Raw genomic sequence first — 16,638 nt, 5'->3', positions numbered from 1 at the left:
GGTGATAAAACTCAAAATTGTGGTCTGGTTTTCATACCTCCATCTGCCTGAACTTACATAGGATGAGATACAAAGCAGTCTACTTCTAGTATGAATTTAGAATGATAGACTCATAAAATTCAATGAATTCATCAAACTTCAGCTAATTTCTATTATATATATAGTGTGTATATGTATTTTTGTAATATTATATAGAGTAGACACTTATGTACACTCAGTATGTATATTTATATAAAGTACACATATTATCATATAATAAATACTTATACACACATATATACACATACACACATATATACATACATACACATGCCCTGAGATCCAGAGCGGTGGATACAAGTTCCTTGAGGTTGTTAGCTCTTAGAACATCCCAAACACTTTGTAGCATTTTCTGCCCAGGCTGTAAGGTGGTCAGGCTCTAAGGATGCCATCCCCCACCCAGGAGTGGAATATCCCAAATGCTCCTGCAAAAACATGAGCAGAAGCTTTAGTGTCCTTGGACCTGTACCGTTTAGTGTAGCACTCCACAGAATGCTGGCTTTCATTTTAATAACGATTCAGACAGGTTCCAAGACACAAGTGCAAAATTTGCATAGTGTTTTAGGAGGACAAGAAGAAACAGAAATCATGAGAAGGGTGTTACCATTTTCTGCACGGTAGTCTCCCTGCTGCACGTGTACAGTGATCAGTTACACGTCGTGTTGAGCTGTAGAACCCTCATGCTCTATTAACTGTAGTGTTAGGAAAATGGCTTCTGGCAATTTTCAATTATGTCAATTCTCTGAGTATTTACATTAGGAACAACATTTTTATGATGGGTACAAAAAAAAAATCCCCTCTTTTCATCATTTCCCCATTAAGCGTACAAAATATTTTCTTTCCTATAAAATACACTTTAGGGGTATAACTTAGTGATGCGCATCAGGTACTGGAGCTTGGAGAAGTAAAGGGTTCAGTTCAATCTCTGGCTCATTATTAGTTCTTCCTGTATTTCATTTCTTGATCTAATGTAAATTGAACTAGGGAATATTTGCAACACTAGTAATGGGTTTTGAAAAAAAAAATCATTGAATAGAAGCTCTCAGAAACTCTTCTGTAGAAAAATTTGGAAAAGGCGGTTTCTTTATACTCTCAGAAGATATTTATAACAAAGCATCAGGTACTTTCAGTAATGAAAGACGTGGTTCATATTTTGATCAATACCTCCCATCAGATACATAATTCAGCCTGAATGGGACATGACATTCATTTTCTTCATGGCGTTGAGTGACCTGATGCTGTTTAAAATGGTAAATCTATATGTTTGGGTTATACGAAGGTAGAGGCTTTTAGTAAAACACCAAGGGCTAAACTGATACGGTTCTATTTTAGTTCTCTTAAAGGCAAATTAGCTTCGAATTAATGTTAAAGTTTAGTAAAGTAACACAGTGTCACTGCATTTTCTGTTTCTATAATTGTGCTATTTTTTAACTCTATTTTCTTCCTTTTTCTCTCTGCCTTCATTACCCCAAGCACCATCAGAGATTTCCCTTAGGAACCCTTAAAATTCACATTTGGAGTCTTCTGTTTAGACTACTATAGCTCTCTGAAAATTCATCCATTGTTTAGATGCCAGTTAATATCAGATAATACTTTGTACTGCAATAAGAAGTGATTTAAAAAAATCAACAACTATTGGGCTTCAGTGATTTTTTTTTCCCTCTGGGGCTTCAACAAGTATTTGATTTTTTGCTTGAAAATAATGCTAGACAGTTTTAAGCTAAACATCCAACATTGGTTCCTTTGAATGATATATTTGCATTTTTTTATTGAATGGTGTGTCTATTACTAGTACAGTTTATACTAAGAGGAATTGGCCTTAAGGCACAATGAATCTTTGTTTCCGCTTTACCAAACTTACATAAATTTCTTTTAGGAGCAACCACTCTGTACTCAGACTGTCTGAAGTGCGTATGAATTTGGAAATATATTTTACTGACAACTCCAAGTTTCAAGAGTTAAGAATGCTCATTTATAAACAGTACTATTTTTATACTCTCTTCTGCTGGAAATGTGAATCTGTCAATTAAAGAGTGTCAAAGAGCTATCCAAGCCTCTAAAATGATTCCCAGCTACCTCAGACTTTTGAAACAAAAAAGACTCCTGAGTTCCACGCTGTGGGATGGGCCCAGTCCAGCAACTAACACTCATTAAATAGCTGATTAATGAAAGCCCCTAACAGAGTATTGGTTTTTTCCCCCCTTTGGGTGATTATGCTAACACATATAATTAGACTTTGTGTTGTATCTATGTAAGAAGTTCTATAATTCATTTTGAAAATCTGTTGAAAATGATATCGAATAGTAAGTTAGTATTCTTTGAAAGCATTAATATTTAACTACTTCAGTGTATAATATTTGTGTTTTATAAATAAACCTAAGATATTCATAGACACTGTCAACTGCATTAATTAATATTTAACTACTTCAGTGTATAATATCTGTGTTTTATAAATAAACCTAAGATATTCGTAGACACTGTCGACTCTTGCCTCACTACTGTAGAATGATGTGATGTCACATTTCTGGCTTCCCCCCACCTCTTATTGACAGTGCCTGTTAGTATCCTTTGTGGGCCTGCTTCATTTGCCCCCTTCTTCTGCCTGTTTCTTAAATCTCAGTGCTCCTCAGATATCTCAGTCTTTTTCTATGCTCAGCATGGGTCATAGTCTACTATATACATGCTGATGACTTCTTAAATCTGTTCCCCCAGCCCAAACCTCTCCCCAACACATCAGACCTCTATATTCAGCCTCTTACTGGATATCTCTATTTGGATGTTCCAGAGCCAGCTCAAACTCAACATGTCCCATACAGGATTTGTCACTATATGCTTCAGCCATATTGATCCAGTTTTTGTTTACTGAAAGTCCCATGTTCTCTCTCACTTGTTTGCAGACACCCTTAGCCTGAAATATACTTTCCCTCCAGCTAACTGAATAAATCTCACAACTGACTTTCTCCAGGAAGCCTTTCCCAGTTCTTAGGTTAAGATTTGGGACCTCTTTTATATGGTAATAATGACAGTAATATAGTAACATTGTTGTAGTAATATATTATAGTAATATAATACAGTAATATTATAGTAATATAGCATATTTATCAATATAGTAAAAGTGATAAAGGTGGTGATGATGATGATGATGATAATACTCTATTAGTTTCTTATTGATGCTGTAATAAATTACCACATCCATAGTGGCTTAAAACAACATGAATTTATTATCTTACAGTTCTGTAGGTTGGCAGGTTGACACTGCTCTCACTAAAGTCTTTTCTTTAGGGGAGAACCTCTAAATTTTCTTGCCGTTTCTAATTTCTAGAAGCCCCATGTTCCTTGGCTTGTAACACCCTTCCATCTTCAAGGCTAGCAATGGCCTCCAGGGTCTTTCTCTCATTTCCTCACTCTGACACCGACTCTTCTGCCTCCTGCTTTTCAGGACCCTTGTGATTATACTGAGTCCACCTGGATAATCCAGGATACTCTCCCATTTTAAGGTCAGCTGATTAGCAACCTTCATTCCATTTGTGGCCTTAATTCCCCTTTGCCAAGTAATCTAATATATCCACAGGTTCTGGGAATGAGGGCATGGACATCTTTGGAGGGGCTTTTTGTCTACAATAGCTAACAGCTATTGAGAACTAGGCATTGTTCCAAGCATCTCACTCACATAGTTGTCAAGAACTGAGAAGAGTCTGAGATTTTATCTTACCCTATTTGCAAGCTTGACAAGTCAGCCTGTCATTGTTTCTTGAAACTTGGTGGAAGACATGAAACTCTGGGATTAGAGACAATAAAACTTCATTCCTTTAGCTATAGCAGTAGCCAGAGTATCAACATTTTTTGAGCCAGTTCCCTGAGCCCCAATTCCCAAGAGCAACGCAAAGAGGTCCAGGTGATACCTACATATGCAATGGATTATGTAATAGGTGAGGAACTCTGACCCTGAGGAATCTAGTTATTTTATAAATTATGGTATGTACTCCTGCCCTTTGCTTTTGAGAGGACACTATCTCTGTTTTTTCTATACAAATATCCTTAAAAAGATAGTCTGTATAAAAAAAAAAAAAAAAGATAGTCTGGAACAAAAACCAGTCAGTATCTGTGCTCTTAAGACATACAGAAATGTGAAAGATAGTTGAGAGTTGTGTTCCAACAATAGCCCTTGCAGTAACGCTGTGAAATAGTAGCAATTATAATTATCTTCTTTTTACAGGTAAGGAAAATGAGGGGCAGAAATGATAAGTAACAAGCCTGCTAAGTAGCAGGGTGGAGTTTTGAACCTGGGCTACCTGACCTCACAGCCCATGTTCTTAGTCTCTGCTCTGTGCTGCTTCCATCATACCATGTACTCAGGTTAGCGCACGTACTACCCTACGGTTTCCTTCATGTGTGTCTATAATATGTATACTTTTAAACTTGTTTGTATTCCCCATTGGTTTTAAAACTCCATGAGGGTTTAATGGGACTGTGTCTTATCCAGTGTTCAGATCAGTCTGGCCTATGTTAGGTAATGAATAAGTATTTTAGGAATAAATGAAAAAATATAGTAAACGAAACCTTCATAGAAAGGAACCTTACTTACAACCTACATTCTCTTAGATAACACCAAATCTTTGTTATATAACAAGCATTAGTCAAGTTGGCCTGTCACCAAATGATGGTGATAGGAATCATTTAGTGTGTTTTTGATGTTTATGCCTAATCATGTCCATTAAAGTGAAGACCGTAAGTTTTGAAAGTGCTTGAGAGAAGATGCAAAATGTGATGATGGCAATCAAAGTAGAGCTAATTTTAAAAATTAAATGGGTGAGAAAATGACAAACGTTCCTTGTGCATATGGGATAAGTCCTTTGGCATAAAAATTCTTTTTCAGGGAAAAAAGGAATTAGACAAACCATGAAAAGTGTTCCTCCTTTGCAATTGACAGTAATCAGGAAGTGTCAAGGAAAAGTGATTGCAGAAATGAAAAAAAAAAAGTCTTTTGAGTGTGTGCAGGAGCATCAGCAAAAACATTGAGTGCATATTATGGCCTAATGCTAATTCAGGAGAATGCTAGGAGTTTGAGAACTTAAATGCTAAGCTTGTGAATACAAGTGGTACTGATGAAAATTCTGTTACAGGCTAAAGTATGTAGCTGAAACTAATCTTTTTTGATGGAAATATGCCCAAATAGAAAGTCCATCAGGAGAAAGTGTGTTCTGTTTTAAAGCTTTGAAGGACCGATTCACTCTTTTTTTAAAATTTTTATTGGAGTATAGTTGATTTACAATGTTGTGTTAGTTTCAGGTGTACAGCAAAGTGAATCAGTTATACATATACATATATCCACTCCTTTTTAGATTCTTTTCCCATATAGGTCTTAAATTTGGTGGAAATGTATCCAAGGATAACAAAGCTTCAACTCCTCTTTGTCAAATGAACTTAAAAACAGCCATTCAGTACCTAATCTGTTTGTGACGAAAAACAACTTCAGAATATGCACTTGAAAGGAAAATGTTGGTTCTCATTTTATAAATACCAGTAATAGATGACTTCTATGAATTTTATCTTGTCAATATTACTATTTCAAATGCAATTTATATTTATACTAGTCACATGTGGTAATTGTCAGAGCAAGGAGTTTTATTTTTTAATACTTAAGCATGAATGCTTATGTAAATAGTATCTTCAAGTGCCAGTCATGGCATAATCAAAACACAACTTTTTTTTTTTTTAACCTGCTATACCTTTAAAACTTATTTAGGGTCCCTGAATAATAAAATGGGAATGTCCTATGACTTTCTTTTTAAAGTTTGTTCTTAGGTAAGTCCTGTATTGCTTTACATCATAAGCAACATTTTCAATTCAGAAATCAGAATGCCTAGCATAACACATTAGCCAACATTTCATCTTTGTTAGAAGACAAGATTCCTCCTCTCTCAAGCTAAGGCCTGTCATGAATCTGATTCCCCAAGGTGAGGATGAACTGGAAAGATCCCAAATAGCGATGGCATTGATTTATCATGTTTTGTGCTTAGGACTAAGTGCTTTAAACGGACCATCTCATTGAATCTTCACAACAACCTGCAAGGAGGTTATCCCCACGTTATCAATGAGGGGATGGAAGCTGAGAGAGATTGAACAATTTGTTTGAAGTTCCATAGCCAGTAAATGTTAGACCTGGGTTTGGATCCCAAACAGTGTGGACTCTAAAGCTCCAACTTTTAACTGCTGTGTCTACTGCCCTCTGCCAAGAAGGGCAGGGTTGCAGTGCTGGGAAGATAACTTGGATTGTGATTGAGGTGCTGCTAGGACACAGCATGGAAGAGAGTATTGAGGCTGAAATTTAAAGGGTGAAGGAAACAGAAGGAAGAGTAAGTGCGTAAGTCTGGGGATTTGGGAGCAGGATAGATCTGGGGTGGAAGAGTCAGGGCAAAGTTCAGAATGTGTCTGTCAATCTGGAGGGAGTGCCTCTGAGTGATACTTAGCAGAGAAGTTTAAAGGAGCAGAAGAGTACTTCACACGGCAAACAGTGAAACCATGGAACTGATGACCAGAACTGCAGAATTTCATGTTCTTTCTTGGATGGAACTTGGTAATGGTTACATATCTGTTTGGTTTGTGACATCGGGCAAAACTAGTTGTAAGCTATATTCAGCATGACTTGTCATCAGAGGGGAAATGATTCTGGACAACGAACTCTGCTGATCTGTGAGCTCAGAATCTGACTGTAGCAGGGAGGAGAGGCCTGATATTGCACATGGTTTTTTTTTGCTAGTGGTTATTTAATAATGTAGAATACATTAAAGTCTATTTCTAGTTTATGAAGTTATACATCAGAACATTGCCCCTAATGCTGGAGACTGGGTTTCGGTTTGTATGTATTATAAGACCCTGTTTGATGATTCTTTGAACATTTCCACATGGTTTCAGGGTTCCTTTTAGCACAGTGTTGTTAGGGTAGTGGGACATTTTTCTTGGTGACTGACCTTCCCCAGAGTCCAAAAGAGGAAGCTGCAAAGCTTTCTTAAGGTTTAAGCCAGATTACAGGGGAGAGGATTATTCTAGAAGGAATAGTACATTAGTGGCTGTGGAGGGGGGACTATCAATTAACAGTCTACTACTAAGGTGCTTAGATATTTTCCTCTGGAGCTCAAAGAGAGCTATCTGCGCATGTGATGGTGACAGATGACACTGGAGTGGGTGAGAACACTCAAAGAAAACTAGTAGAATGAGTTAAAACACACACACACACACACACACACACACACACACACACAGATGGAAATCCTAGAACTCTGGTTTTCAAAAATCAGAAGATGACAAGAAAATAAAACAAACAAACAAGAACAAAAACAACAAGAAGAAAGGCTAATCTGAGAAGTGGAGGAGAAACACGGATATCTTTCTATGACAGACCCTAATTAGCAGTGTGATAAATCTCGGCAGTATCAAAAAAGTAAGAATTCAGAGGTCTCCATGAGATTTTGTGCTCTTAGTGAGAGCTGTTTCAACATAGTGTTAAAGATAGAAAGTAAATTCTAGTGCACTGAAGGGAACAAGTAGAGAAAGTCAGATTTTTATGGTGATTTATGTAATCACATTCACTAGTATTATATGAATATTTGTTATCTGCCTATAGTTTTAGGACTAGCGTAATTAATTGGGAGCAGACTCCTATGCATAATTTTATCCAGGATTTTCTTTAAATTTCCAAGTAAATTTGACTCTGAAACATTTGAGTTTTCTTACTTCTCTTTTCAAGGCATATTAAAGAGTTGTGGTTGCACAGGTTAATGCATATAGCCTTATGACAAATTATTTGGTAAAAATTGAAACAATTTAATTCATTGTAAATAAATCTTATTATCTTCAAAGTTAAGCAAAAGAACATTTCAGTTACTGAAGATATTAACAGCTTCATTGAGGTATAGTGACATGCAGTATGCTGCACATATGTAAAGTGTAAAATTTGATGTTTTAAGGTATGTATACACCCATGAAATCATCACCATAATGAGCCTATCCATCACCCCCAAAAGTTTCCTGTTGCTATTTTTTTAATTTATTTTTTTAATCGAAGTATAGGTGATTTACAATGCTGTGCCAATCTCTGCTGTACAGCAAAGTGACTCAGTTATACACATAGAGACATTCTTTCCTGTTGCTATTTTTAATCCCGCCTATCTGTGTCCCCAGGTGACTACTGATCTGCTTTTTGACATTATAGATTAATTTGCATTTTCTAAAATTTTATGTAAGTGACATGAATCATACAACATATATATTTTTTCTTCCTTTTTACTCAGTATAACTATTCTGGGGCTCATTCATGTTGTTGCACGTATTGATAGCTCATTTCTTTTTATTGCTGAACAGCATTTTATTGTATGGATATACCACACATTATCCATTCATCTACTGATGGACATTGGAATTATTTCCTGTTTGGGCATATTGGAAGTAAACTGTTATAAACATTTGTGTACAAGTCTTTATGTGGATATATGCTTCCTGAAGGTGTTCTTAAAATATAGAACTGTTTATGAGATAAAGGTATAGAGCAGAGAGATACAGTTAAATTATCCCTCAATAGTTGTTAGAACAAAATCCAAGTTTCTTCAATACTTTGACAGAAGGTTATTATGTCTGTAGTAGCGTAATCTAATTTTTAAATTTTTCTTTTTTTTTTCCTTCTGCCAGCCATAGACATGGTTCCCTGTATCTACTGTAAAGCCTGTGAGCATCTGAGAAGCTGCCTCCTGTGCTTGATCCCTCTGTGTTTTACTCTGTTCTCAATCACTTTATCTGAATCTGACTACATTTGCTCAAGAGTCTTGTCTGGTTGAAGTACAGCTTTGTTACTCGGGTCTGACTTCTCTGCCCTTAGACCTCTGGAAACCAACCTGTCACCAGCTGCTTACTTAGGTCACCATTGCCTGAGATCATTGGCACCAACCTTCAGCTGCCCCCTCACCACACCTGCTTAGGCTGCTAGTCAGGTTTTTGCTGTCTGATAACTGCCCCTGGCTGTACCGTCTTTATTCCAAATTCTTAGACTCGCCTCTGGCCCATGCCTGGAATTTTCTCTCCGTGCCGTTTGAGCCACTCCATATCCCAGTGTGAGGCCTGATTTGTTGACTTAGTCTTGGGGACCTGACTACTCGGCTCTTGGAGAACTTCAGCAAACAGAAGTGCCTCTGTTTTGCAACAGGCTTGTTCATAAGTCCCCGTGTTCCTACAAGTAAATGGCCCCAGACCTGCTACTGCTATTGCCATCTGCTGGTGGCAGGCAGAGTTGGCGCAATGTTGTTCTATTGCCTAGTTTGTTCATATTTAAGGAAGGTCTCAAGGTAAAATCTTAAGCAGAAGTATGTCTGTTTGTTATGTACTTGCACTCTGTATAATTCTCACATCTATACTCTTCTCCTGTATATGCTTCAGCCACACCAACCTTCATTCTGTCCAATATGCTAGTCTCATTTCCTCCTTAGGGCCTGTGCATTTTTTGTCCCCTCTTCTTAGAACAATATATCAATACTTCCACTGATCTTCAGACAGCTAGCTTCAACCATTATTCACATCTCAGGTGAGATGTGATTACCTTAGAGATGCCTGCTTTGACCACACTCCACCCATTTCACCCTACCAGTCAATCACTGTCTTACTCTATTATTTTTTGGTAGCATTTATCATTTACTAAATTTCTTTCATTCATTTATTACTTGTTAATTAACCTCCTCTTCCTACACACACCCACAAATAAATATAAGTGCCATGAGAGCAGGGAGCAAGGAGCTTGGATGACAGAACAAACAATGCTTGTATTGAGCAAAAGAGATGCTCAATAAATACATACTTGTATAAATGAATGCATATAGTACCTCTGTCTGCCTGTCGAAATCCTATTTATCTTTGGAAGTCCAACTCAGATACTATCTCTTTCAAGAACTTCTCCAACTAAATCTGTTTTCTCTCTCTTTCACAAGACTTTTTATTCTTTATTTATTTTTTCTGTTAAGCTGTCATGTTTCCATGTAGTGGATACAGGGGCCATACTTAACTTATCTTTAGTCCATAGGTCAGAAGCACAGGTAACAACCTGGGCTTGGGACTGGCTTTCGAAGTAGGGATGGAGGGTGCAGTGTTGTAGGACTGAACCCTTAACCTGTGGAATCTGATTCTATCTTTGGGTAGATGGTATCGGAATTGAGTTGAATACTGGGTCACTCTGTTGGAATCCAAGAATTACTTATAGATGGTGTGGGACAAACCCTCCCACGTCCCCGCCCCACATGCACACATGTTGAAATTGGCTCCAAGAACCTAAGAGACTGTCCCTCATTCCTTCTTCCTTCTTTCTTTTCTGAAGCAATCATAATTCTGAATATGGTGTTTATCATTCCTATATGTGTGTGATTGTGTGTGCATTTTACCATGACTATCTGTCTGAGTATATGTGTGAATGTGTGAGTATCCATTTGCAATCTATGGTACTATTCTGCTTGCTTTTAAGTAGTATATGGTAAGGGTCATTCTACACCTTATTTGTTCCCTCAACATTATGTTTTTCAGATTATCCGTGTTGATACATGTAGTGTTAGAATCTAGTGGTAAGACTATTTCAGTGGTTGTATGGTATTCCTTTTTAGAATTATTTCACAGTTTCTTTGTCAATTATCTTGGTGGAAGGCTTGTAGTTTTCTCTTTTCACTCTTACGAAGAATACTGCAGGAAACATTTTTGTACCATTATTTTCTTAGCATCCTAGGGAGTTAGTCCAGGGTTTACATGGGGAAGTGGAGCCAGGTTGCCTGGGTTCAAATCCTTACATTGCCGCTTGCTAGCTTTCCCAAGCAGCATTGAGCACCAGCTATATTCAGTGCTTCTGCACGTGCATGCCCTACCTCAGCCCCTGGCAACAAGTTATCAGCTTGGCTTAGATCTAAGCCTTTGGCTCCGGTGGACCCTGCTGGATCCAGTTCCCAAATGCCACTGCCCGCGGCTTCACATGCAATCACTGCTTTGCATTTATGTACAATTTCTGGTCCATGGAGAGGTTTATAGAGGTTTATTTTCAAGCCTGGAGATGATTTTCAGTTTTTCCTTTTAATATTTTACTTATCATTGCTATGTGTTTGAGCAGAGGGAGTGCATCAAAGCATGTACTTACTGTGTCACCTTAAGCAAACGTTGATAATACCTCTACAACCTTTTAAAATAACACAAATCTTAGAATCATCTAATCATAGATTTTCAGAGCTGGAAGGGATTTTAGAGATCATGACGTCCAATAACCTTATTTTATAGGTGAGAGAATTGTGGTCTTGAGAAATTAAAGTGATTTACTGATGTCATATATTTAATTAATGGTGGAGGAAGGACCAGAACCAGAGTCTGCAGGTTCCCTCAGTAGTCCTTTTGACACTACATCTACTTTTTTAGTTTTCTCTAGCTGAGCTATATTTACATGTAATATTTTATTTTTAACAGAACTCAAAAAATACATTAGAATTAAGCAATTAGAAATATATGTCAGATTTTTAAACTGATGTGAGACGTTTTCTTTTGAACAATATTGAGGTAAAAGCAAGAGTACAGCATTTACTGCACTGAGCTGAATATATTTTCATTAGAAGGCACAATGCCTTTTGACTCTGTAGATTCCCGCTGCATTTGGTTTCCTTGACTTTCTGCAACTTATTAGGATAGGCCCATCAATACTGGTGCTGATACTTCCAACCTCCTACTGCACTGGGTCTGAAAATGAACTGTGATGGATGGATATGGCCAGCATTGACAGTGGTAGCCTATATTTCTGCTGTCACGTAGAAATGGCAGGTAGTTTAATTTAGAAAAAAAAATTACTGAGAAAGAGCAAGTATTTCTTCTAATTAGGATTTCTGGACTTTTTTCGGATATGAATTTAGAATCTGACATGTTTGTTAAAGCCTTTGGAATTGTTTTATTCTATTTCTAGATCTTTTAGCTGTGCCTAAGCACCCGTATGCTGCTATGGAGAACTGGGGACTAAGTATTTTTGTGGAACAAAGAATACTGCTGGATCCCAGTGTTTCATCTATTTCTTATTTGCTGGATGTCACCATGGTCATTGTTCATGAGATATGTCACCAGGTATGAGAAAAAGGATCAGGTGTAAGTATAATTGCAAACTATCGAGAACGTAGAATGATTTCAGATACTTAGATTAGGAGCTAAGTTATTCTCCTCCCAATTAAGTTTTAATTGTATAGAGCACCGTGTAGTTCTTTTTGGAAGATAGGTTGTCCTTCTCAAATGACAGCACAAATGAAAGCAAACACACGGATCATATTGAATAAGTAACTGTCATTCAGTTTAGTGGAGGAGTGAGATGGCACTGCTACCCAGTAGCCTCTTTGGAGACCCTATCCACTCACTATTCTTTGTCAACCTTGCTCTATTTTCTTGTGATTATTGGTGTGTATATATGGTGAGTGCAGTGATGGCAATGATTTATTGCATTGCTGAAAGATGCAGCTGAGTTTTGTGTACATGTCAAAATTTGCTTTTGCTGAAATCAATTTGTTATTCCCCTTCTCCCATCACACAGACACTTAGGAAGTCTTTCACTAACTCCGTGACAGCCTCTTTGTTCTCAAATGATTGATATTTTTTTGTCTTGGCATGTTTAGAAATTCGTATGTAAATTAGCCAGCTTTATCGTGAAGCTAAGATAAAATTAATTTCATTTTGATTTTATGCACTTTCTTACAATGAGCAGAAGATGTTACAGAGATTTCACAATGCTTATTAGAATCTCGATTCTAGTGAAAAAAATAACTGAAAATAAACGTTCGTGCTCATAAAAAGCGATCCTTGTCCTGATTACCAGAAACTATGGATAGTTTTTAAGTGGAAACACCAGAAATTTCAGTGTGATACTGTACAACTTCAATTTGTTACCAACCCAAAATCTTTTTAAAAAGCTTGAAAACCTTAAGAAAGAGTGAGGTGGAAAACGTTGTCAGTAAAAGAGGCTGAACAGCTAAATGATAATACATGAATAGGGACTTCATGATAAATTGTTCTAGGCCATATGACCACTTACCTATATGTCAGCCTTTTGCAGTGAACCTGTAGATGTTTGTACCTGTCATGCTGGTCAGCTTGGGCATGTGTTCCTTGCTGCAGAGACTTAAGGGGATCCATTGCAGAGATAACCAGGGCTCCTCTATTGTGCTAAAAATGGTTTCCAGCTAAACATACAATTCTTTGACACAAATCAATGTCCTTTTTGAACGTTCCTAGAAACGAGTTACATGTAGAGTTCTGTTGAAATAAGAACACACTGATAATTGTTTCTAGAACTGGATTTCATTTGTTCCAGATTCTCAGTTACTTTCTTGTTCTAGCTTAGTGGTGCTCGGCTACTTACTATGAGGAAATGAGCCAGAAGCTGGGAGAAACACATAATAATTTCCACTATCATTGCCAAATTATTTTCTACATTACCGTTTCTCCTCACCTATTTATTGTCACAATTCTTAAGACAGGCTTTCAATTTAAGGGAGAAGAAACATTACTTTCTGATCAAGAACAGAAAATGTTTTAAATATCATTTGTTTTGTGGTCCTCAGCATATTCAGAGTTATCTCTTATTTGTATTTCTATTAGAGATCCTCTTGAGTAAGTGATACTTTATTAATATTGAAATGCTCAGCCGCCAAGCTCTTTCCTCTAGCTCCTAAAGCTGTAAAGCTATGATCTGATACTTGTCTGACTGCCTTTTCCTTCTGCTTCTTAAATAACTCACTCCCACTTAGAGTCTTCACACTAAGGGTTACTTACAAATGCCTATAATCCTCTTGCCTAAGGCTTTCTCATGGCTCCTTATCATTAAAGTCTGAGCTCAAATGTCATCTGCTTAGAGAAAATCTTTTTGTTTTTACAGTCTAAAGTGACCCGTCCCCCATTCCTATCGCACTTTAATAAGATCTGAAATTGTATTGTTCATTTGCTTATTTTTTTTTTTCTATCTCACCTCATTGTCCCTTCCTCCACAATAAAGTGTCAGCTGCCTGAGAAGGGACATTGAGTTTTCATCATTAAATCCCAAGTCTGTAGGATAGTTCCCGCATATAATGTTTTTTTGTTGTTGTTGTTTTGTTTTTTAATGAAAAAAGAATTCCTTTAAGCTTTGGTGAACTCAGCAAGGATTTCAGAGTTATGTATCCTGATCTAATCAAAACACCAATTATAAATTACAACATTATTTTCCTGAAGGGATCTTAGAGATTTTTTTGGTCCAACCCTCATTATCATAGAATCATGGAGAGTCAGGTGTGGAGCCTCTTAAAGCCCTTATTAGTTCCTTCAATCAGCCGATGTCGTCTGTGAATTGCCTCTGCCACTGGAAGGCGCTGCTTCAGTACTTCCTGTGATGAGCTCACCACTTCTCGAGGTAGTATTTTCCATCTTCATCCATTTCAGTCTGTTAGAGGGTCTCCTGCATTTTTAGCAATGTCTACCAATCTACAACCCTAATTTCCATCCATTAGTACTGATTTGTCCCCTGTAGGGCCATAAGACCCAAGCCTTTTCTTCTTCTATATACTAGGTCTTCAAATATTTGAAGACAGCTGTTGTCAGTTTTTTTACCCTGAGCCCTTTCTTCTCCAGGTTAAATTTTCTTGTTGTGTTCCTTGAACGTTTTATCTTTGTTCTTCCCTGAATGTATTTATAGAAAATTTGTGTCATCCAAGTAGTCAAATAAATCAATGGTGTTGCCACAACGTATATTAAGATCACAAAATCAATTGGGGAATGAATTCCAGTTGTGATAATCATAGTTTAATACATTTAATTTTAGATAAAATAATTCTGGGATAGATGCGATTTTATCTGATGCCCATTCATTTGTCACGGCAGTGGTTTGGTGACCTCGTGACTCCTGTGTGGTGGGAAGACGTGTGGCTGAAGGAGGGATTTGCTCACTACTTTGAGTTTGTTGGTACAGACTACCTCTACCCCGGCTGGAACATGGTAAGTGCACTTTTTAATTGTTTGGAACTCTAAGTGAAAGGTTGATCCTGTGTTACATTGGGCTTATCTTATCATCAGACGTGACTGAAAATACCAACCGATGCATGAAAAAAAAAAATTAGCTATCCAATAAAGGAAAAGTAACCCAAAATGTAAACAGTAGTATTCCAAAGATTTTTGTTTATTAGAACTAAATAGAATCTGATTGGTTATACGCTGATTTCAAAATGGTACAAGTTTTCTAACTAGAAATATTTTAGATTGCAGTATTTGATAACAAAGATAAATTATCCCTTAAAATAGAGAAGGTAACAGTAATCAATAAGTTATATTTTAAGTGTATAGGATATTTCAATATATAGAAAAATGAGAACTTAATATTTCTTCAATGTGATGAACTCAAAAATGAGCTAAAATTTTTGATGCATTATTGCTGTTTTTACTTTAGGATTAAATGATTTAATAAGAGGTTACTATAAAGAGTTGTACACATTATACCCATACCTGTACGTCTGAACCTGAAGTAGGATTTGTTGTACCTTAAGCAGTGATGTTCTAGAACATCCTAGAAGAAAAAGTGGAGGGAGGGTATGATTTCTATATGTCATTTAATGTAAGTTTTTCATTTGGTATAAGCTTCCATTAATCAGTAAGTGACTATGTTATTATGGAGTAGAACCCAGGGTATATGTTGTTTTGGAACTTGAATTTTAAATTTATTTTAAGTGGCACTATGTAAAAGTTGCAAAGTACTGACATTTGTCAACTTCCAGAAGCTCAAAAGCTTTCACCTGTGACATAGCATGAGTGATAATATATATTTATTTCACACCACTCTTTTTTGATGTTTAAATTATTATGTGATTATCTAGTTATCTGTCATGATTACAAGTATGATCTGAATAGTATTTAAACCAAGGTAAAATATAAAGATGTCTGTAAGTCATGATATAACTTCTCTACCATAAATTCAGCCAACTCCTCCTGAGTAAGAAAGGTGATCTTACATATCTCAGAAGAAATGTTACAATTGTAATATCATATTGATATGTTTGAATTATCCAGTTTTGCTTATATTTTATAAAGGCAGCATGGTTCATTTGCACAAATGTGTGAGTTAATTTTACTTAGCCTTATGTATCTAGGTATGCATGTATATATTATACAATTTAAAAAATCTTATTTGAACTCTTTTATTATGGCATTAAAATTAATTAAAAATGCCTTTAAAGAACTTTGAAGAAAAATCATCAATACCATCCATATTAATTAAGTAATTTTTAAACAAATATGAAATTTGAAAACTGAAATGTTTAAGGATATTTTAATATTCATAAAACTATCTTTTGGTTTTTAGTTGACTTTCAACCAAATTTGTTTAAAATTATCATTTAATTTTCACTATGTTGTGGATTATTACTGATTTATAATTCTATTATGTTTCAATATTAAAAGATGTTAGTATTGCAAATGGTATGTTACTCATATAGGTAAGCTTTTTCTTTTTTTTCAGCTCATTCAGCTATCTATGACAAAATCCTTTCTATTCATCATTATAAAAATACATCTTAGGTTAAAAAGGAATCAACAGAA

The 16,638-nt window shown here is 36.3% G+C and overlaps 1 protein-coding gene across 2 annotated transcripts in view; it reads left to right on the top strand.

Moving 5' to 3' along the window:
- The window catches only part of TRHDE (thyrotropin releasing hormone degrading enzyme), a 394,213-nt gene that overhangs the window by 199,417 nt on the left and 178,158 nt on the right, over window positions 1–16,638 (top strand). For both annotated transcript variants that reach the window (XM_082418907.1, XM_082418908.1), the window contains exons 4-5: window positions 12,002–12,156; window positions 14,932–15,045. In XM_082418907.1, coding sequence (XP_082275033.1) covers window positions 12,002–12,156; window positions 14,932–15,045 — 269 coding nt within the window. The remainder of the gene's footprint in view (window positions 1–12,001; window positions 12,157–14,931; window positions 15,046–16,638) is intronic.

This window comes from Balaenoptera physalus (assembly GCF_965194825.1).
Source record: "Balaenoptera physalus genome assembly, chromosome: 13".
NCBI lineage: Eukaryota > Metazoa > Chordata > Mammalia > Artiodactyla > Balaenopteridae > Balaenoptera > Balaenoptera physalus.
Note: the sequence above shows the minus strand (reverse complement) of the source record. Positions and strands in the feature narration are given on the sequence as shown.